Below are 22,614 nucleotides of genomic sequence, written 5' to 3' on the forward strand. Positions count from 1 at the left end.
GTGAGTAAAATCTGTTGGTGCTTAATGAAATTATATACAAAATTGAATCCGTAGGTAATTTTAAATTTTCGACGAAAAATTATTTGTCAAAAATGGTGATTTATCTATGGATTGAAATCCGTGGGTAATGAACCCTTTTTTTCTTGTAGTGATACGCTTCTAATAAACACAAAGAACAAGTGTGAAAAATGTAATCCTCGACTTTCAAGAGTTTGACTCTCATAGGTTGCTTTAATCTAGCTGAGTCGATGGACAATCCACTTAAAACTAGTTTCTAGCTTATTTTTGCATTCGGTTGATGCTTGATCGTCACCCAGTACTTAGGCTCAAAGAAATTCCTATGTTAATGATGTAATTAAGCTCCAAGCATGGAAATCCAGTTTAGTGAAAGGAATTTATAAGTACATTATATATGATATATTCCACCGAGGATATGATATTTTAAAATGCAACATTCTAAGGAATAATGGAATTTGGGTGGGAATCTACCCTTGGAATGCGCCTTTAACTGAAACCGGTCAAATCAGATTGATGAATTTCCAATCTACCCGTGATCGAGCATATATAGAGTAGTAGAAACGGAGTTAAAATAACTTGTATCATGAGGAACTTTGTTGTGTTTGATGCAAATATATGTAAAAAACCATCCGCGAATTAATAGATAAAAATAACATTAAAATGTACGGAAATTTTCTATTTTTCTATTTTTTTGGTGATTTTTTTTTATTTTTCTATTCTATACGAAATACTACTGTTGACATCACATTTTGCACCTACTCATTTCTCCATTAGCTGATCATTTTCTAGATAGGTTTCCATAAATTGGATTGTAGAGTACATGAAATCAAGAGCAAGAAGACAACCATATCAGTTTGATAGACAAGCCACAACTAATTAATGGTTATTTTGGTTGATATATCTTAAATTTATTTTGTTTACTTTCGTTTTAGAAGTGAGTGACAGTTAATTAGTTGGTAAATAAAGGAAATTTCCTTCTGACCCCTAAATTGAGTAAATTCACAAGGTCTTTTTTTACTACACGATATTTGCAATAACTGAAAGTGCGTGTTACATGGTTCATGCACTAGTACAGATCATTTCAATTGGCAGCAACTTGGTAAGCTGATGATATCACCGATATCTCTATTCTTGCTTGAGAAACAACTTCCAATAGGGTGTTTCTTTTGTTTTATATAAGATTGGTTGCTTAACCAATCTTATATAAAACAAAAGAAACACGCTAGTGAAACTTCACAACACAACAATCATACCATAACATTATCTCAGCAAAAATGTCAGCAACATCTAAACAAGTAGAGAACCTAAGCACAAACGATAAGGCTAACCATCGGCCCTCATCTCCTTCATCACACACTAAAAAATGCCCTTTCAATGCAAATTTCATAAAGATGGTACTAGAAGAGCTAAGAGTTCAACGAGGGATAGCCCTTCCTCTTGTGGCCATGAACTTGGCTTGGTTTGCCAAGACAGCCATAACAACAGCTTTTCTTGGCCACCTTGGGGAGCTGAACTTAGCCGGTGGCGCTCTCGGGTTCAGTTTTGCTAATATCACCGGCTTCTCCGTCTTGAACGGTCTAAGCGGCGCCATGGAACCAATCTGTGGGCAAGCGCATGGAGCCAAGAACGTGAGGCTCCTCCACAAGACCCTTCTCATGACAACCCTCTTGTTGCTTTTGGCATCACTCCCCATATCTTTCATGTGGTTGAACGTTGACAAGATTTTGATTTGTTTTGGCCAACAACAAGAGATCTCAACCGTGGCCAAAACCTATGTTTCCTATCTCATACCTGACTTGTTGGTCACTTCACTCCTTTGTCCCTTAAAAACCTACCTCAGCTCTCAGTGCATGACTCTTCCCACCATGTTTAGTTCTGCTGTGGCACTAGCCTTTCACATACCCGTTAACATAGTACTCTCCAAAACCATGGGACTCCGAGGAGTTTCGATTGCGGTTTGGATAACCGATCTCATGGTTATGGTTATGCTGGCGGTTTATGTTGTGGTTCTTGAGAGAAGAAATGAGGGCATGTTGTGGAAGGAAGGAGGGTGGTGGGATCAGAATGTGATGGATTGGATTAGGCTAATGAAGCTTAGTGGGTCATGCTGCCTCAACACGTGCCTTGAGTGGTGGTGTTACGAGATTCTAGTTTTGCTCACTGGCCACTTGGCAAACGCAAAACAAGCCCTGGGGGTTCTGGCCATTGTGTTGAACTTTGACTATTTGCTTTACTCAGTGATGCTTTCTCTAGCCACGTGTGTTTCCACTCGTGTGTCCAATGAGCTTGGTGCTAATAGTGCTGGTCAAGCTTATAAATCAGCACGTGTGTCTTTGGCAGTGGGTGTTATATCGGGTTGTATCGGTGGTTCCATGATGGTGGCTTCTAGAGGGGTTTGGGGGAATTTGTTTAGCCATGATAAAGGGGTTGTAAAGGGTGTGAAGAAGACAATGTTTTTGATGGCTCTGGTGGAAGTGTTTAATTTTCCTGTGACGGTTTGTGGAGGCATAGTGCGAGGGACTGCAAGACCATGGCTAGGAATGTATGCCAATATTGGTGGATTCTACTTCTTGGCCTTACCATTGGGTGTGGTTTTTGCCTTCAAGCTTCGTTTAGGACTTGCTGGACTCATTATAGGATTCTTGATTGGTGTTGTTGCATGCTTGATTTTGTTGTTAACATTTATTGTGAGAATAAATTGGGTGCAAGAAGCTACCAAGGCACAAATGTTAGTATGTATTCCCGCACAGGTACAGGAACAAGTTCCAAGAAATCAGGTAAATGAACTTGTACGTTGAAAGAAACCTCTATGGCTCTATCACCCCAAATTCATATATAACAACACTTGGGGTGAGAAGAATTAGACATGTACAATATGCTAAGTCCCTTCTCAATCTCACTAGTATTTGTGATCTCGGGTGTTTTCTGAATCATATCATTGCTAGTTGTAATTGTAGTAACGGATGCAGTGGAACTTCAGATTTGAAAATTAGAAGATTAATGCATTTTAAATCAATAGGTAGAACAAGACGTTGGTCTACGTACTAATGTTATAATTGTGTCAAATGATCATAATGCAATCAAGGCAAAACTATTCTATTCATACATCTAAAAGCAAAGCATCAATTACCCATCATCAGAGATTCAGAAATTTAGGAGTACTGCAGCTCTTGTGTTTCTTAAATCTCAATATCAAAGCCCCGTTCGTTTACTGAGAAAGATAACGGAAAAGAGAAGAAGTAAACAGTAAAGCTTGTAATCAGGGGATTCTGCTTCAAACCAAATGCCAAGAAGTATATGGGTTGTCCCTTCCATCATTTGCAAGGCATAGATGAAATTTATATTACGAAGTAATTATTTATGAAATTAAGACCACTAACCAATCTAAAGCAAAATGAGGTAAAAGTTTAGTTTCCAATAAATATCTACACTTCAGATTCGTTCTTATTCGAGTTTAATTTTTTCTTAATGTTTATCTTTTCTCTAATAGTGCTTTTCGAAGGTAAAAGTGATTCTCCATCATAAGGTGGGATAGAAGGCTAGTTCATAGTGCTTTGACAAAGTTAATCGTCCAACTTGCTCCTTCTATCCCACTAATTATCTTCGTATCTTTATAATAGTCATTCTAATAATAATGTGTAAAGTTGCAGCATTATGTAATTTATATATATGGTAATGAAAGCTACTAGCTAGCACTTTCGGCATCACTAAACCTAGTTGCATGCTAGTAACAAGAAATATGAATTCCAGCCTATTTGGTTTCACATTTCATGTGATTTTTTATGTTTCATATGTGATTTATAAAATCTAGTAGCTATTAACGTATTTGGCTTCACGTTTCAAATGTCATTTTTCACATTTCAAAATTAAAATATGATTTATAAAAGATATATAATAGTTATAGCTTTCATATCTAAATGCGTTTCTTCTATTTTCAACAAGTTTCCAAACATGCTAGAATTTACATAATTAATTGCGAAATGAATCCATAAGCACCTGACAGGACTGTCAATTTGGATTAGCTAGTTTGCCATACAAATTAATTAACTTATAACAGATCAAAATATTTTTGATTTGGGTTGAATTAGGTCACTTTAGTTATGGGTTAGAAACTTGCTATTTCAATCTAATTCTTTTGGACTATGTACTAAAACGACTCAGTTCATGGGCCTATTCTTTTTAAAACTTGGCATTTGTTAAAATACCTCCCACTTTTTATCTTATACCTCCCTTTCATTTATTTTGAAATTGTTTTTCCAAATATATCCCTTCTTCTTTTGGAAATTAGTACACCCCCATGTCGATCTTACTAGCATTTTATTTCAACAACTTTCTTCTCTTTTATTTTTGTTTCATCTTCTTCCTTGTTCTAGATAGGAAATTTTAGTGATATCAGTGGGATAAAAATTAAAAAGCCCACAAACATGCACAGCAGAAACGAACAAAACCGAGAAAGGAAAAGAAAATTGCTTCACACTCACGCACACGAGACTAACAGAGAGGAACACAGGTTTCACAATTTGATTTTTCACTTTTGTTGACGATGGTGTTTCTAGTTTCTTCATACAGTGCAATCTTTAGGCGATGCAGCCAATTTGTTTCCTTCAAATTTAATTTGGTGGTGTACTATTCTAGCTAGGTGAACTATTCTTAACCGTGAAGCAAAAAAATAAATAAATAGAAGGGTGGTATATATCTTTAACAAAAACCACAAAACTTTGAATTGTTAAACTTCAATTTTTATTAATAATTTTTTTATAAAAGAAAAGCCCTTGTAGTTCTATATTCATGCTTGCATACTAATATTCAAGATTTTAACCCATATTTTGTCAGTTTGGTCCTATATTCAAATGCCAAACCCAATGAGATAAGTAGACATGTTATAATAATAATAATAATAATAATAATAATAATAATAATAATAATAATAATAATAATAATATAATTGTTTTTATCAAGACTTACAAAATCAACTTGTTTTCTGTTGGTTCATAAGTTACAACAACAACACATATATTATTAAAAGAATTACGAGAGGATTGACCTGACCCATTTGCAAGCTAACTCTTATTGAGTTGGCTAAAATTCAGAGTTAAACTTGTCTAAAAATCAAATATATCGAGCTAGAAATTTTAAACTGACTTGCATTTTTAGCATATTAAATGGACTACCGTATTGAATTCTTATGATGAAAGAGGAGCTCTAAAAAATAGCTTGGGTCCGAAGTAAGAAAAAAGAACATACGCACTATAATTTCCCAGCCAACAAAAAGAGACTCTAAACTTCGAGTTATCACCACAACAAATTAAGGTCTGCATTTTGAATGATAACTACTCAGAAATACTTTTTATAACTTTTAAGATAATTATAAAATTCAACAAATTTACTATACATAATAATTTATTATTAAAATAATAATATAAAAAACTTTTACATATCGATAAAAAAATTTTTTACACATTAATGCATGTATTATTTATTTATAAAATAAAGTATACTGTATCGTTTTTTCAGAATTAGTATGGCCAGTTTAAGGATCAACGCACTCCCTTGAGACCACATGCTTGTTCGTGATCAATTCCTTCTTGGCTTATGTTTAATGAAATCATATCAAACACATTGACATGACTACGTACCTTACATATTTTTTTTTAGTGGAACTCTCGTAGGATGTATGTTTGAAGAATATATTAAGGAGTCTGTGCTGTGAATATATATATATATATATATATATATATATATATATATATATATATATATATATATATATATATATATATATTTATTTAATGGAAATTATGCATAGATATTCACACTTTAGTATATAAGAAATTATTATATGATCTCAAACTATCATAATCTTATATAATTAATTTTGATCATATAACACATAATTTAACATTATTAATTAATATTTTCTTGTAAATTAAATAATTTAACTGTCTCACACACACACACATATATATATATATATATATATATATATATATATATATATATATATATATATAATATGATGTAAGATTATCTAATTATTTAGAGTAATGATTCATGAGCATTTTTTATGGTCTTTAAATATTTCATTAACACATATCATTATGGTACACTTTATTTATAAAACTTATATTTCTTTCTCTCTCTTTTTATTAGTAGGTGCTATGTAGACTACTATTGATGTCCATAAATCATTTTTCTATGTGTGATAGAAATACAGGGATAGAGTGGTACCTGAATTACCTACAGTCATGCTTCACACATTGAATCCTGCTAAAAAAATTTCTACTTATATTTAATTTAATAAACGTTGAGAAATAAAATATGAGGCTTAAGATTTTTTTTTTATTGCATAGAATCTTCATCCGACATAGAGAATGAAGTGTTTTGGAGTTACAAAATCTTCATATATCATTATTCAAACTTCAAAGAGCTATGCTAACCAAAGTCTAAACATAATGGTTAAAGAATTTAAAATAAAAAATTTATTATTGAAATTCGTATTGAGAATGCATTCGAAATTAATTAAGTAAATATGTATTGATGATAATTTTTAATAAAAAAACATTTTGAATTTCTTAACTAATATTTTAAGAACACTTATTAGTATATTTCTTATTCAATATGTATTGATAAGTAAAAAAGATCATAAGGGCATGAAATATGAATGCTAGGAGGGGTTCGATTTGGAACTTGTATAGAAAAGATTTTACTGAAAGAGGTGAAATGCACTTCAATGATCTCCGCACTTAGATTAATTTTATGATTTTTTACTATAATAATATTTTTATTTAAAAAAAACGTGCAATATATATTTCTTAAGTATGATATCACTATATATATATATATATATATATATATATATATATATATATATATATATATATATATATTGTATGAAAGTTCATCCACATTATGTGTTATGAAAAAAAATTGATTTTTTTCCTTTTTTTCCTTCCTTCTTTATTCTTAAGTCTTCTTTTACAATTATTAAATTAATTTTATATCTTCTAATTGTTTTGGAAATATGGCGAGGCACAGATCGAGGGGGAGTTTTAACTCAATTAATTATATGCAATGAAAACCTTCACAAGTTTTGCAACCAAAAAGAAGGATATTATTCACAATTTTCTCCAAAAGTGTCCTATAAAGTTTAACTAAAAGGGAGTTGATTATGCATGCACATAGAGTACCCTCACAGTTCACATGATTATTGTCTCCCTTCATAGTATTGGATTGAGGATAAGGGTAAAGGAAGTATGAAGGCATGCGTCTTTAACTAATGAATCCGACAAAGTAACAGAGAGAGAGAGGGAGAAAGGAAGTGGGGCCCACCATGAGTTTGGGAAAAGAGAGTGCTTTGGATGGAGTAAGGGCCGACAAAGAGCATCTTCGGATGCATGGGTTTTATTTACGCACGGGAGTTGTGAGAAGAGAGTAGCTATATATAGCTGGCGTTTTATGAGCAATATTTTATTGTGAGTTTCAGCAAACTCTCCGGCGCTTGTGCAGTGTCAGCGCCACCCACGCGTCTCCAACACACACTCTGTTCTGCAATATGCCCTAGCTACCTCATTGGTCATGAACACCAACCACTTAACCTTACACCTCATTTCTTTCTTCATCCCACACACACCTCCTAGCGCAGCCTTCCCTCCAAAACTCAATCACTTTCTCTTTCTTAAAAACACTTATTTGATCTAACATTGCATCATCTCCCACTAAATGCCTTTAACTCACCACTTGTCGCTTATGGTATGGCGCATGTGCCTCTTCCCACAAACAATCTACATATGCTATGTGTTTGGTACAGCGTTGTGCACAAATGGATGCATGCCACTTTTATTTATGGATTAAATATTAATTATTAGTTTTTTATTAACGAAAAGAATCAAAACTCAATATTTTTCTTCTTCCCTCACTTGAGTAAATTCTGTATCATTTTAACATTTTTAACGTGAAAATAATGATATATATATATATTTGCATTTTTAACATCAAAGCAAACACTATACATCAGATCATTTACTTATTACTAAATGTGGGACGAAAGAAATTATTAAATAGTTAGAAGATTATTATATTTTTTATATATTGATCTTTGTATAACACATAGTCAAAATGTTATTATAATTCTTTTTTATAAATTTAAAAACTTATGTACATGTCATGTAAAAATTACTACATGAACATGTTAGTAATTGAGATCATGAACATAATATTGATGGGTGTTTCTTTGTTTGAATAGATAAGTGAGCAACTATTGCATGTAATGCTGTGGTAGTCAATTTGGTGGGTAGTGGGTACAGCTGAGTATAGGGGGAATGACATCTCGTGTTGTCTTTCTCCTTGGTAACTTGGTGTTTTTTCTTTTAGTTGTCATGTTTTTGTAAACTGGTGTCTCCCGTACCACTTTTCTGTTTAAATATATTCATTTGGCTTATCCAAAAAATATGAGCACAATATTGATCTTAAATTACTTAATAAATTTTCTTGCAGAACTCACAATTATACATGAAAATTAAACTAAATTTTAGATAGAGGTGATTTTGCTATGTATAGAAAAAGTGCATCCTCCCTCTCTGTGTGTATATATATACTATATTATCCATTTCCTGGATTCTAAGGAATTAAGAATTGGTGTGGCGCGTACATGTACAGCTTTGAATTTTGCATCATTAGCATTAACCTATTATTGCATTGGCAACGTGAAAAATTGTTAAGGTCCTATCTTATTTTTTATATCATTTATGCCTAGTTGTTTTTGTTAATTACCACACTGTTGTTGGACTCTAGTTTATCATCTTGTAGGGTCGATCTTATTTCAGTTTAGTAGCCATATATAGCGAAGATATAGGTAGCTAGCTCATGCTTAATTTTGGCAAATTAATAATAAAACTGGTCCAGGAAGAAGTCCATGACTAGAATTGACACGAAAGAAGCCGGTGAAAACGCATGAGTCATGCTTATAGCAGGTGGGCCTCAATTTTAAGGTTAGACGACTTTGAGAAGATTAAAGATAGAATTTATGCGAATGCGACGAAGACCCAAGTGTGCATGTGGCGGGTCATGGAAAATTGAAGCACAAATAATACCCTAGCAGCCCCTCTTGATGCACACGGGTCCACTTAAGTTTTTATTGTGCCAGCTATAACTATTGTTTCATTTATATAAACTAGTCTGTCATATACTACCATCGAAGTTCCCGTTTCTCTTGTGGATATTCTCAGGAAAAATAACCTAAGAAAACTGCTTTAAACTTCAAAACTTGACGTTCTTCTCGGTCAATATTTATTTTGATAATAATAGTAATAATTCCACATAAATTAATTCAGACAGACTTAACTCTACCACATCACTTTGCTGTATCTTCTAACACTACTTTCAATTTGACGCGAAATTAATCAAATTAAATATTAATTCACTGTACAAAATTAAGTCATTATAAGCTATTCCCATCTCAAGGTTTGCCAATATGCAAATTCTCCTAGTCTAATTTCAGTCTTTTCTCTATTTCATATAAACCTTTTATACCACTAGTATATAATTTCAACCAACTTTTTTAATTAAATTTTTAGTGAAAATTTTTTGAACACTATCGCTATTTCATGTACATTATCATGTTACTGAAAAGTTTAGTTCAAACTACAACACTACTTTTAAAGTCGTACTATTTTAATATTATCACAATGTACAAGATTGAATGAAGTTATAGAAAACTTTACATAATTACCTTCTCAAAATCAAACTTTTTTTTAATGAACTGAATTTAATACTAATGCTACAACCTTTAATGCTATTTTTTTAAAAGTATTTCATGCTACTAGCTAGTAGTAGTAATAAATTTAATTTAATTAGAAGTGTTAAGTTAATACAACCGTTTCAAAAAATGCTACAGTACTAGTAGTAAGTACGATTTTTACAAATGTTGAAAAGTTATCAAATACTTCATCCATATAGAAAGTTTACTTTTTTATATAAAATATATAAAGTTTAATTTTAATATATTATTAATGATAATATTTTTACTCTATCCACTAATTATAAAATATTATAAATATGGTTTTTAAAATAGTTATTACAATAATCAACAATTTTAAATGATATGATAATTCATAATTGATAAAACAGTACAAAAGTATAAGTTCAACTATATATAATATATAATTTGATTCAGCTAAACTATCGTATTACTCAATTGATAATACTTTACCTTACTTTGTTAATGTTCAAGAAACCAAAAAGTCATAATATAATATTTTTAAGGGTACTCCAGTCAACTTTAAACGTATTTTTTTAATATTTCTTTATTTCAAAATGTAAGTTATTTACTTATTTTTTTATAATTTCAAAATGTAAGTTATTTATTTTTATAAATATTTATTAAAAAAAATAAGTAAATAACTTACATTTTGAAATAAATAATTTTTTTATTTAAACAACATTTAAAGTTGACTGGAGTGACCTTCAATAAAAGTTGACTGGAGTAAAAATAAAATAATTTCATTTAAAGCGTTTTATTCAACTCAAATTAAAGCATTTAAAGTATATATACAATAATTTAATTTCATTCAAAGCATTCAACGCAGTAAATGAAAAGCATTTAATTTTATTTCTAAGAATACTAACTCAAACAATGAACTGAAGAATATTAAAGAATAGAATTAAATATTTATTTCGCAAGATTAATATAAATATTAGTACTACATTAGTTGTTTGATGCATATGTTGTGTCCAAAGAGAGAGAGAAAGAGAGAGAGTATGAGGACCCATCCACCGCCCATAAGCACGCAGTCTTTCTGCAATCAAATCTAGTTTGGATCTGTTCTTCTCCTCAGTCTAACCCTAACCCAACACTGCATCTTCTCTCCAAAAATAAGAGAACAAGCTTCAACCTTTTTCTCTTCCCTCTTCAACGGAAACTCCAATTTACACCGCTTTCACCATTGAAAGCCCCACCAATTGAACGTTTTTAGAGGCAAGTTGAAGTAGTAGTACAAGTCAAGTTAATCTCAATCACGACTTTGGTGACCTGGCCTGCACCAATCTCAATCTCCTATTTCCGTTTCTATCATCACTTGTCACTGCTACTCGCTACAAGTTGGATTCATCAAATTAACAAGATTGATCTTCAAGAAAAGCCAAGCCTGGTCAAATATAACAGTTTGTTCTCATTAATTTCCTTTCCATTTTGATCCATCCCATATTTTGTTTCTCTCATTTACATATACACACATACTAGAATAGCCAAATTCATTTCTACTTTTCTTGCATATGCAAATGAAGTAATAGTGTTTTAAGAGCTTCACAACTTGAGATCATTATATCTATATCGATATCCGTAGGAACTCTATTATACATCGAATAGAATCATATAACCGCAATGGATCCAATCTCGGCACATGGTCATTCCCTCCCCCCTCCTTTTCACACAAGAGATCTCCATCTGCACCACCAGCAGCAACAACAACAACACCAGTTCCAAAGCTTAAACCAAGCCACCGAGGACGAGAACAGCGGCAGCAGCGGCGCGCAGAAAAGGGAACGCGAAGAAAACAGCAACGGCAACAACGAAGGTGCAGGTGAGGCTGAGATAACAAGAAGGCCTCGAGGAAGACCAGCTGGGTCCAAAAACAAGCCTAAGCCACCCATTATCATCACCCGCGACAGCGCCAACGCCATGAGAACCCACATGATGGAGGTGGCAGACGGCTACGACATCGTGGAAAGCGTGTCTGAGTTCGCCAGGAAACGCCAGAGAGGGATTTGCATCATGAGCGGCACCGGCACCGTCACCAACGTCACCCTCCGGCAACCGGCTTCATCGGGTTCGGTTGTCACTCTTCACGGAAGGTTCGAGATCTTGTCCCTCTCGGGATCGTTCCTTCCACCACCTGCGCCACCGGCCGCGTCTGGTTTGACCATCTATCTGGCCGGTGGTCAGGGACAGGTGGTGGGAGGAAGCGTTGTTGGAACACTGGTTGCTTCAGGGCCCGTGGTGATCATGGCCGCCTCGTTTAGCAACGCTGCTTATGAGAGGCTTCCTTTGGAGGATGAGGACCCTAATTCGCTGCAAATGCAAGGAGGTTCAATTGGGTCACCCGGTGCAAGTGGTGTTGGCCAGTCACAGCTTCTAGGAGGGGATGCTACCGCTCCACTTTTCCATGGTTTGCCTCCTAATCTTCTCAATTCTGTTCAGATGCCATCTGAGCCATTCTGGGCGGCATCTACTCGCCCACCTTTCTGATTAGGGTCTGCTTAGATAAACAACTTGGTTCAATAAATTCTTGTTCAACGACAAGATTTTATTGTCAAATTTGGCTGCCGAGATTATTCATATGTGCTACAAAGAGGTGATGAGAAAGTTATATGTTAGTATTTTCATAAGTTCAAATAAACTCTTCCAATTGTCCCATCAGTGTCACCATAAGTACTTCAACATTGCTGCTGTTCTCTTCACTCTTATAGTTATCTGTTAGCTTTTGTGGTGGTGGTGGTGGTGGGAGATATGGCAAGACGTTCATTAAGTTAGGGATGTTGAAAGTAGGAATTAATTGAGGTTTCTTGCTTCTTTAATTTGTGTGTCATTTTGATTATTAGGTGATGTAAAATGTTTTCTTTTACATGTATTCGAGACTGTAATTAAACTGATGAATATTTATATCCTTGGTGAGTTTGATTCTGTTGATGGCAATGGGGTGCTATTGTGTTCGTTCGACTCGTGATTAACTGATTATAGTCGCATCGCATGTATCATATTAAACAGTAACAATTTGTATGATGTACGACCTCATTTTTTGGTTGTTAGGTTGATTAATCAAACATGTTAATTAGTAGGCTTCTCCACAACAAACTAGTTACGTAAGATTATAAATTCTGTATTTTGACATTAATTTGTTTTAAAGTAGTATATATAATTATTAGCAAGATTTTAGAAAATGGTCTGCAAACTAATTTCAAACGCAACGTAGGTCAGATAATTTTGGAGGGTCTGTAATTTTAATTGCAATCATATGAGTCATATTTATAGCAAAATTTCTCACAATATCAAGAATCGTGACAAAACTGTAGCCGCTGTTTTAAAACCTTTGCAATTAGAGTTAGAAGATAAACTTTGTGTAGTACTCATGTTAGGCAACTGGTTCACACATGCAGTGTCTGATGAAAGCTCCTTTTCGAGGCAGTCATTCTCAATTTCATTAAAAGGCAACAATAACCAAGACACAACAACGTTCCCGAGTGTTTTATCTAATTAAACCCTCTGTCTCACTCTCTTCCATACTAATCCTACTGAATTTTGAGCCAAACCTGGTTTTGATTCTATACACCGAAGCTCCTTTTTCTTTAAAAAACTAAAGATTGGTTGGTAGTACTAGTATAATCTAAATGAACTAGAGCGACATGAAGCTTATCCAATCATCCTCGTTAATGAGACTTTTTGCCATCTTTAATTGTATTGTGTGTACTGCGTGCGTCCTGCTCTATTCTGTTGGTCAACTGATTCTAAATTTCCTCGAGCCAGACAACTGTTTTGTTCCCTCAAAGTAAGAATCTTATTTGTTTTCTCTTAATATAGTATACTGGTAGGTTCCTTACCAACCTATTTCTTCGTTGAAAGCTTAAGCATTTGTCCTTGTTGCGGCTATTATATCAAGTTTCAGGTATATATCCGCCAATTAATTTTCAAAGTAAAGAAAGAACATTCAATTTTAATCATTTTCGGATAAGGTTTTAGTTGGATAAAAACATTTGGAGAACTTAATATATTGTTGAAGTAAACAGATTATATTCTGACAGATTATATATACATATATATTATCATTTACCTAACCTAACTAATAATTGGTAACTTAGGATCACCGATGGCGAGTGCATTTAACTAGTCATTCTTGATGGAGACATAGAGCATTAACTGACTTTATTTAATTTTTTAATCGATATTTAAAACTATTAATGAAACAATCGATGAAAATTAAAAAAAAAATCTTTATACGAAGACAAATTCTACAATATTCTAGCAAATTTAAGGGTTTTAGCATCATTAGTGAGAAATTTTCTATTTCTTTCTCTTTTTTGGTGTGTCTAAATCCATTTGACTATTAAATCCAAAAAATAATTGCACTAAAATCTTTAGATTTCTTTGAATTGAGAAACTATACTCCCATTAATTAATTAAAGTTTTACCCACACGTATGGTTGCCAGGCTGAGGACAGTTCTCTCTCAAAAAACTTCAATATGATTTTCTCCTTAAATCACCATAGACTTGGAATAAGTCCAGGAATTCTTCATCTATTTTTGTCACATATTGATATTTCTACGTTGTAAGCTACACGTCTATGTATGATTTAATTGTTCATAAATTGCTTTAAATCCATTAAATAGTATAACATAAGACTTCTAATCTAACACCTTAATTTTTAAAATGTTAATTTGATTTTTTTTTATTTTATGTATGCATCAACGAGTAATTTTATACTCAACAAATTTTTAAACATTTTTATTAAAAAAATATCTCTTTCTATTATATGACTTATTTCATATTTGTGTTTTTTTTTTCTTTTCTTATTTCTCCTATAAATTATATGAAATTTTGTAAAAAATATTAAGTTAGAGTAAAATTGCCCAAAATAAATAAGTAGTTCGTTATTTTGGAAAATGATTTTTTTTAAACACAAGCGGTTGATAGATTAATTTCTCTCCATTCCTTCATTACAATTGTTACAATTTTGTATTAATTTAACAAGGATATTCGTTCGTGTGTAGTACTTCCAGTTCCAGCTTTAATTTCTTTCAGTTCATTTTTTCTTAATTTTTTTTTTATCACATATCACAGGTTTTATTTTAATATGCTTTAATTCTTTCTGTCTTTCTATATCTCTTCCTTCCAGTTCCATCTCTTCGATCACACCCAAAAGTTGTGTATATATCAATCAGTTTCCTTTGATAAAGGTAATTAAACCATCAGATTGACGATAATGTAAATATTTATAGGACTTCAACATTAAGGTTCATGCACTCGGGTTGAAGATTTTTAACTATTGTCCAATACCAATGACAGTTAATCAGAATTTCTGTTAATATCACTATTCATATTATGATTAATAGCAAATCACAGTGCATTTGGACACTTAAAGTTTTACCAAATAATAACTTGAAAACTCCTAACTTTTCCTTTGTTTATTTTCTCACTAGTAGTAATTAAGTTCGATCATTAATTTGATTTCTTATCTCATAAAAAATTCAAATATTCAAGAACTATTCTGAAATCAATAGCTATCAAATGTAATTTGTTCTGAGAACATTATAAGCTTGTTTTTTCAATAAAAAAAAGGCGGGGAGATCTTTCTTTACGGGATGGGAAAAGAAAAGAAAATTTAAGATACAAACATTAAAAAAAAAAAAGAATAAACTTCCCAAGTCATCTCAAGTAATGCAGCAATAATTAAATGTATCGGCTTTTCCGGTCACTCGTTAGTTATGAGAAATGAATGTCTAGCGTCAACATTGACAAATAATTTGGTTGAACATATTCAAATTAATCATCGCTAATCAACGAATCAATTATTGTCATCGTCATGAATGGCAATGAGCTGTTTATAGTTCATGGAAAATGAAATTCAAAACTGATGCTAATTTTACTCTCTTTTTTGTTTTGGTGTGAACGTTCCCCTTGCTTATTTCACATACAAAATCAGTTTACATAACAGAGCTGTGCACTACAAGCGCAGACCAGAGACAAACCACATAATTTGATTAAATTATGGCCATTATGTTTTGGTTAGTTAAAATATTATATAAGACTAATACATCCAAAAAAAACTGAAAATTTATTATGCACTTCTTTGACTATCTACTGCACTTAATTTCTTCAATAATCTATCCCCAAACGCTTAATTTCAGCTTGGAAAGCGCGACTGTAGATTAGAGTTCTATACGTCCAAGAATCCTTATGTCTTCTCTTGAGCAATCTCTCGATATACGAACCAACTCTTGTATTGCACCTCCACTAATCATCTCTCTTGCATTTGCTTCTGAATCACATCAAACAAAAGTCGTTGAAAATGCTAAATTTAGTATATAATAAACCGAAATATTAACAAGTGTCGTAACTATATTGATTAAGAAACTTAAATTAAAAATATTTTTATTAAGAGATGAAAAATTGTGTTAATGATGATCTTTTTTAAGTTATTTTATGATTTACATAATAAATATTTTTTCTTCTTTTAATTTTTTAACTAATATTCTAAAGGACATTAATTAGTAACATCAACATCCTGTAATATAAAATCTAAATGACAGCTAGATAGGGTGCATTTAGTGCTCACCATGTTGTGCTAAATGACAGAGTGCAAGCTCAATATGACGCCTAACCAACGAGACTTCATTATTTGCGTTTTGCACTATCCATGGAAGCACACCGTCCTCAATAAGTAAAGACCTTCCAACCTTTGTCCCTGTATAATAATGTGCCAACTCACGCAATGAAGATGCATGCCATTGATAGTTTATGTTAGAAAATTTGCATGCAAAGTAATGCACGAATGAGATCAATACAAAGGGCAACATAGTTATACCGTCACCATTTACATATATGTTGGAATACAAGTGGAAAGTGAAGACTAAACCTTAAATTTTGGATGTTTATCCAGATGGATTGCACAATGATATATAAGTTATTACCTTGTGTAGATGCTTTAGACTCGCACTTGGCAAAGTTGGCTATTCCACGGGCAATCTGGGTATTTACATCAGGATGCATGCATCTGAACATTCCCAACAGTGCCTTGATACCACCTTCTTCCGTTAGCTTTATTTGCAGTTTATCTAAATGAAGGAACACCAAACTACACTTGTTAGGTTACTTTGTTTCAAAAAAATCGACGTTGTACTAAATTCCTACGTACACTTCAAATTGCAGCTTCAGACATATATCAATTTAATTAATTTATCCAACAAACAGCTCCAAGATTTTTAATAAAGTAGCACTTGACGTTTAATTACAACTTTTAATACCACATGGATATTTTCCCTTTAATCTTCACTTGAAATTAAGACACACGAGAGGGGGGGAAAATACCGACTTAAGACAAGCAGCGGAATTAACAAAATCATTTTAGATGAATTCAATCATCATTATCAATATCTCATCAAAGATGCCATAAAATACTTCATTGATTAAACAATTTGGTGCATTCAAATACTGGTTTAATTTGCTGTTTTTTTTTTTTTTTGTGTATGTACAATGGTAACAAACCTAGAATTTTGTACAAACTACTCAAACTCTTCATCATTAGGCTGACCCTAGTAGGCTATATTTGGTTTGCTAGTGATTCTATTTTTATTTTTTTGTGAGCTGTTTCTAATTGCTAAAATATATGTATTCAAAGATTGCTTAACAGGGTACAGTAAAAGGAAAAATAAAATTTCTACTAACAAGAATGATTGTCTAAAACTTTCTTGTATTATATCATCTCATGCAGGGTAAAACAGACGGAAAAATAACTTAAAGCAGGTGGCTTAACGAGTTTATCATTCATAAATTCTCATGCATCCGACCTACATTTCAACATCAGCTAAAAAATGTGTTTGATCATGAGATCGAATGCATTGTCTAAGCCGCAGTTAGAATCCCTATCTGCAGTGCAGATAACCACAATAACTTCAAAAATGAGATAAGATCAAAAGTTTACCATTACCACAAAGATTAGCAATTGCTCCAGCAACCATTCGAAGGGTCTGAGGATCTTCGGCATTGGCTGCTGTCATTGACAGTAAATGAATGCCTCCTTGAGCCACAATGAGATCTTGATGGTTTCTGTAAAGACACCAAATAAGGTCACAGATGCCAGGGAAAAAAAGAGATGTATCAGTAGAAGAAGTATTTTTTTTTTTATTAAGTTACTAGTAGGAAAGAACATGACATGGAAGTTTACCATTCATTGCCAAATTTGCTATGGCACTTGCTGCAACTGTCTGTGTGGTTTCATCCTGTGAGTTCTTAAGCAGTATAAGCAAGGACGTAAGTCCACCTGCTTTTCTTCTGATTTGTTTCTGCAACATCAGGGTTGATAGATGTTATGGCCAATTTTGTTATAATATCAATTTCATTAAAGCAGCTAACAGACATTCAGGTTATGTCATAGCAAGATCAAGAAAACAGACATCCCAGAAAACTGAAATTTATCATTTTCACATATTCATTGATCCCAAATCATATAATTCAGAAGTCATACTAATTATTTTCAGTCTCTTTTTTTTTTCCTTTGCATATAAATTACATCATGTTAAATCCTAAATGCTAGACTGCTAGTGTATATATACAAAGGTATTTCAACGTAAGGTGCCAAAACTGAAACCTTCAGAAGATAAATTTGCTACTATTTTCACGGCATGGATTCGTGCATCAGTAACTTCTGCTTCAAGCAATGACAGAATCTTCTGCAATCCCCCTGCAAGAATATTGATATTATGTGGAAGAAATAAGTTATAAATTGAAAGTAATTTATCAGCAGAAAATGCCAAGTTTTTAACAGCCAAGATATGCAATATGAACTAAAAAATGTTTAGTAATTACTGCCTTGTTCAAAGAGCTTGGCAACTGAGGCCTTCTCTCCATTTCCTGAAGCTTGCTGTTGATGCTTAACTAGGGAGGTGGGAGAATATAAACCACCAGCATCTTTTTCAAATCCAAATCCATCGATTTGTTGTTTTGTCTATATAAGAGAAATTGCAATCATGAGTGTTTCCAGTAGATAGAAAAACTACTAGGTCGAAGACAGTTAAATTTATGGCTCATTTTCTATATATGGCCCAGCAATACATGAAGAATCAGCAGAAACATGATGACAAGTCTAAGTCATGACTTGTGATGGGTGAAGCAATTAACTTAAGTGTTACTATGCCCTCAATTTTACCTCAACATGCTTGGACTACCATTGGCATAAATATGATTGCAAAATATAATATTGATAGACATGTATGCTTCACATATTTCATGTCTAACCCAAACTGATTTGGAAGATATTAAATAGTAATAATGACTGCATACTTTTAAGCTTTTACAAACAAGTTATAAAATCACCATTTAAAATGTCGTAGCTTAAAAAAATCTTTAATCCTTCGATTTTAATAAAAAAAACTAGTAATGAAAGCCATATTTTTCTTTTATAAAACATAAAATAAGGCCAATTAACTACGATATTAGTGCACTTCAGATATAGCTTACTTTGCCAACTTCAAAACCTAATTGCAACAATTGACTTTGCAATCTTGCTATTTCTCCTTTTAGTTTCTCTTTCTGATGTGCCTCATCATCCAACATCTTTCGAAGTTTTAAGATATATGATTCTCTTGATGTCTATCACAAGAACACACACGTGTTAAACTAATTCAGATGTTAGATAGATAGATGAGGAAGGCGCATGCAATGCTAGTGAAGAGTATAAACGTTGGGAGCAAAAAAACATACCTTCGACATTTTCAGTTCTGCCATTTGATTTTTTAGATGATTTTAAGTTCTTTGTTGAACCAATATCAGACTTATTAAAGTAATTCTTGTGACGTCTATTCTGACTTATCTTCCTTCATTGGAAGTGGCGTCTACCCTGACTTATCTTCCTTCACTGGAAGTGGCGTCATCCAAAAACTCCGTAGCCTGTATCAAGCAATTCGCTCCTAGTCAGGATTACATCATCTAGTATCAGAGCTTCGACTCTTGATACAGGTTCTGTCCTATCCAAATCTTTTTCTTTGCAATTTGTCTAGGTTCGTGTTTTTGTCCTTGTTCTGTTATTGCATTCTTGTTTCGTTCTTGTTTACATCCTGTTTGCGTCTTGTTGCGTTCTTTTTTTGTTCTTGTTCTGTTATTTGTGTTCTTGTTCTTGTTTCTTGTGTCTTTCACACTTTATGTCAAAAAAAAAAGTTGCAGAAATTTTGAAAAAAAAAGAAATAAAGTGGGTGTTTGATCTTTGAACACGAAATTGAGGCAGTTAGATGTGTTTTTTTGGAATGAAAATCGTGGACTAAATCCCTTTTTCTAGATTCTCCTCTAAATTCTGAGTGTTTTGATATATAGTGGGCCTCAAACGGATAACCGTAGCAAAAGTTATGACCATCTGAAGTTTACTTGTCATCTTCGTTGATTTTGTTCTCTTCTTCTCTCTGATCAAGTAGCTTCTTTGTTTATTCTATTTGTTATCCAAATCAGATCTATTATCCAAATCAAATCAAATCTAATTTGTTATCCAAATCAGGTCTGTTATCCAAATCAAATCAAATCTAATATGTTATCCAAATCAAGTATAATATGCTATTCAAATCAAATCTAATCTATTATCCAAATCAAATCTAAATCCAAATCAAGTCTAATCTGTTATCCAAATCAAATCTCATTTATTATCCAAATCAAATCAAATCTAATATGCTATCCAAATCAAATATAATCTGTTTTCCAAATCAAGTCTAATTTGTTATCCAAATCAAATCTGGTCTGTTATCCAAATCAAATATGTTACTCAGTTTGTGATAAATTAAATTGTCTTTCCTATTATATACCTTATGTGTCTAATTTGATTCATCCAGGAACTTAAGAGGGGGTGACTGGTAAAAGGCAAGAGTGAAAACATCACACAAAAGCCTATATTGAGAGCATCAAACACGAGTGAACTACCATCAAAGAGAAAAACACATGAGTAGAGTGTGGTGAGGTCCTGAAACCTTTTTTTTAAATTACTACAAAAGATTTTTTTTCTCTGTTTATTATGGCAGGAGTTAGTGATGGTGGTGGTGATTATCATCAGCTGGACGGATCTCAACGTTTGTTATTGAACATAATGACAACACAGATGCAACAATTGCTGAACCGTAACAATGAAGAGCTCTACAGACGAATAGAAGGACTAGAGCACCAAATGAACCCAAATGCTGGAAGACCTTATGGTGGGAACAAAAGGTTGGTCAATAATGGACCGAACTGAATAGAGGGGCAGGACAAAATTGAGGGAGTAAAACTCAATCTACCCCTTTTCAAATGAAGAAGTGACCCAGACGCCTACCTTGACTAGGAGATGAAGATTCAACATGCATTCTCTTTCAATGATTATCCTAAAGAGCAGAAGGTGAAGTTAGCAGTAGCTACATTCTCAGACTATGCCCTTGTTTGGTGGAAGAAAAACCAAAGAGAAATGAAGAGAGAAGAAGGGCGGGAGATAGATACATGGACTGAGATGAGAAGGGTTATGCAAAAGAGGTATGTTCCAACCATCTACAATAGAACCATGTGGCAGAAACTCCAAAGGTTGTCCCAGGGAAGTTTGACTGTGGAGGAGCACTACAAGAAGATGGAGATGGCACTAGTGAGGGCCAACATTGAAGAGGACACCAAAGTAGTGCGTGATGGCTTCACCAACAAGATTTCTTTCCAGCACCATGACCAGAAAATTATTCTTAAGCCTCTTTCCCTTAGAGAAGTGTGTGATGACCAAATCCGAATGGGAGAAAAGAAAGAACAAGAAAAAGAAAATAGTGAGGCACCACAGAGGAATAGCAAAAAGAAAGTGATACACCTGGGAGAAAGAGAGTGATAATTCTAATGAGTTAACTATTTATGTTTCTCCTAATGTTCAACCCTTATTGCAGGAATTTAAAGATGTTTTTCCCAAAGAGATTCCTCATGGACTGCCACCTTCAAGAAGCATAGAACATCAAGTTGATCTCCTTCTAGAAGCTTCATTGCCTAATAGGCCAGCTTACAAAAGTAAGTCCCAAGAGACTCAGCATAAGGATGCATAGGCCAAAGTTGAGTATGTGAAAAGATTGTATGACCATGTGAAGGTGCAAATTGCAAAGAAGAATAAAAGCTATGCCAGGCAAGCCAACAAGAACAGGAAGGAAGTGGTACTTGAACCCGGTGATGATCCTGAACATTTGAGGGCAAATGTTTTCCAAGAAGGAGGGAATGATGAGAATCATAAAACTACCCAAATACAGGGACCTATGACTAGGAGTAGGACCAAACAGTCAGTGGATACCCTCCAACAAACGGTAACAGGTATACTTAGCAAGACCCAAGTGGAGAAAGATGAAGGCCCAAGTAGAGAAGGACGAAAGCCCAAGTGGAGAAGGACGAAGGCCCAGAGGCAGAGGCACTACCAAGAATATTAATTTTTGCTGAAGGCCCATGCCAAATATGTTCTATTTTTTTTATTTCTAATTATTTTCATTATAATTTTTGGCCCAAACTGTTTTGAAGGTCCATGTCTATTTTTATCTTTTTGTTCAGATACACTATATGTATTAGTTTTCGTTTTCAATAAAAAAAACTTTTGACATTTGATAAAATTTGGTGAGAGTTTCTCTCTGGGTTCTTTGTTGAACTAATATCAGACTTATTAAGGTAATCCTTGTGGCGTCTACCCTAACTTATCTTCCTTCATTGGAAGTGGCATCTACCCTGACTTATCTTCCTTCACTGGAAGTGGCATCATCCAAAAACTCCGTAGCCTGTATCAAGCGATCCGCTCCTAGTCAACATCATCTGGTATGAAATAAAAAAATAGAACATATTTGGATGCCTCGAATTTACAAGCATTTCATTAGTT

The 22,614-nt window shown here is 33.3% G+C and overlaps 2 protein-coding genes and 1 pseudogene across 2 annotated transcripts; 2 read left to right on the forward strand and 1 right to left on the reverse strand.

Annotated features, from left to right (window-relative positions):
• Window positions 1-977: 977 nt before the first annotated feature.
• LOC100787342 (protein DETOXIFICATION 56) lies at window positions 978-3,422 on the forward strand. The gene has a single exon (XM_003550844.5). It carries the CDS (start codon window positions 1,293-1,295, stop codon window positions 2,814-2,816), a length of 1,524 nt encoding a protein of 507 aa, XP_003550892.2. The 5' UTR covers window positions 978-1,292; the 3' UTR covers window positions 2,817-3,422.
• A 7,314-nt stretch (window positions 3,423-10,736) lies between these two features.
• Window positions 10,737-12,698, forward strand: LOC100795257 (AT-hook motif nuclear-localized protein 24). The gene is made up of 2 exons (XM_003549846.4): window positions 10,737-11,175; window positions 11,358-12,698. The coding sequence occupies exon 2, from the start codon at window positions 11,396-11,398 to the stop codon at window positions 12,257-12,259; it is 864 nt and encodes a 287-aa protein (XP_003549894.1). The 5' UTR covers window positions 10,737-11,175; window positions 11,358-11,395; the 3' UTR covers window positions 12,260-12,698.
• Window positions 12,699-15,881: 3,183 nt separating this feature from the next.
• On the reverse strand, window positions 15,882-19,514 carry LOC106796763 (kinesin-like protein KIN-UA; annotated as a pseudogene).
• Window positions 19,515-22,614: the final 3,100 nt, after the last annotated feature.

Source organism: Glycine max, chromosome 17, assembly GCF_000004515.6.
Source record: "Glycine max cultivar Williams 82 chromosome 17, Glycine_max_v4.0, whole genome shotgun sequence".
NCBI classification, from domain to species: domain Eukaryota; kingdom Viridiplantae; phylum Streptophyta; class Magnoliopsida; order Fabales; family Fabaceae; genus Glycine; species Glycine max.

Bases quoted from the DNA above. Each gene is read 5' to 3' on its own strand.
- LOC100787342 (XM_003550844.5), top strand. From the start codon at position 1,293: ATGTCAGCAACATCTAAACAAGTAGAGAACCTAAGCACAAACGATAAG.
- LOC100795257 (XM_003549846.4), top strand. From the start codon at position 11,396: ATGGATCCAATCTCGGCACATGGTCATTCCCTCCCCCCTCCTTTTCAC.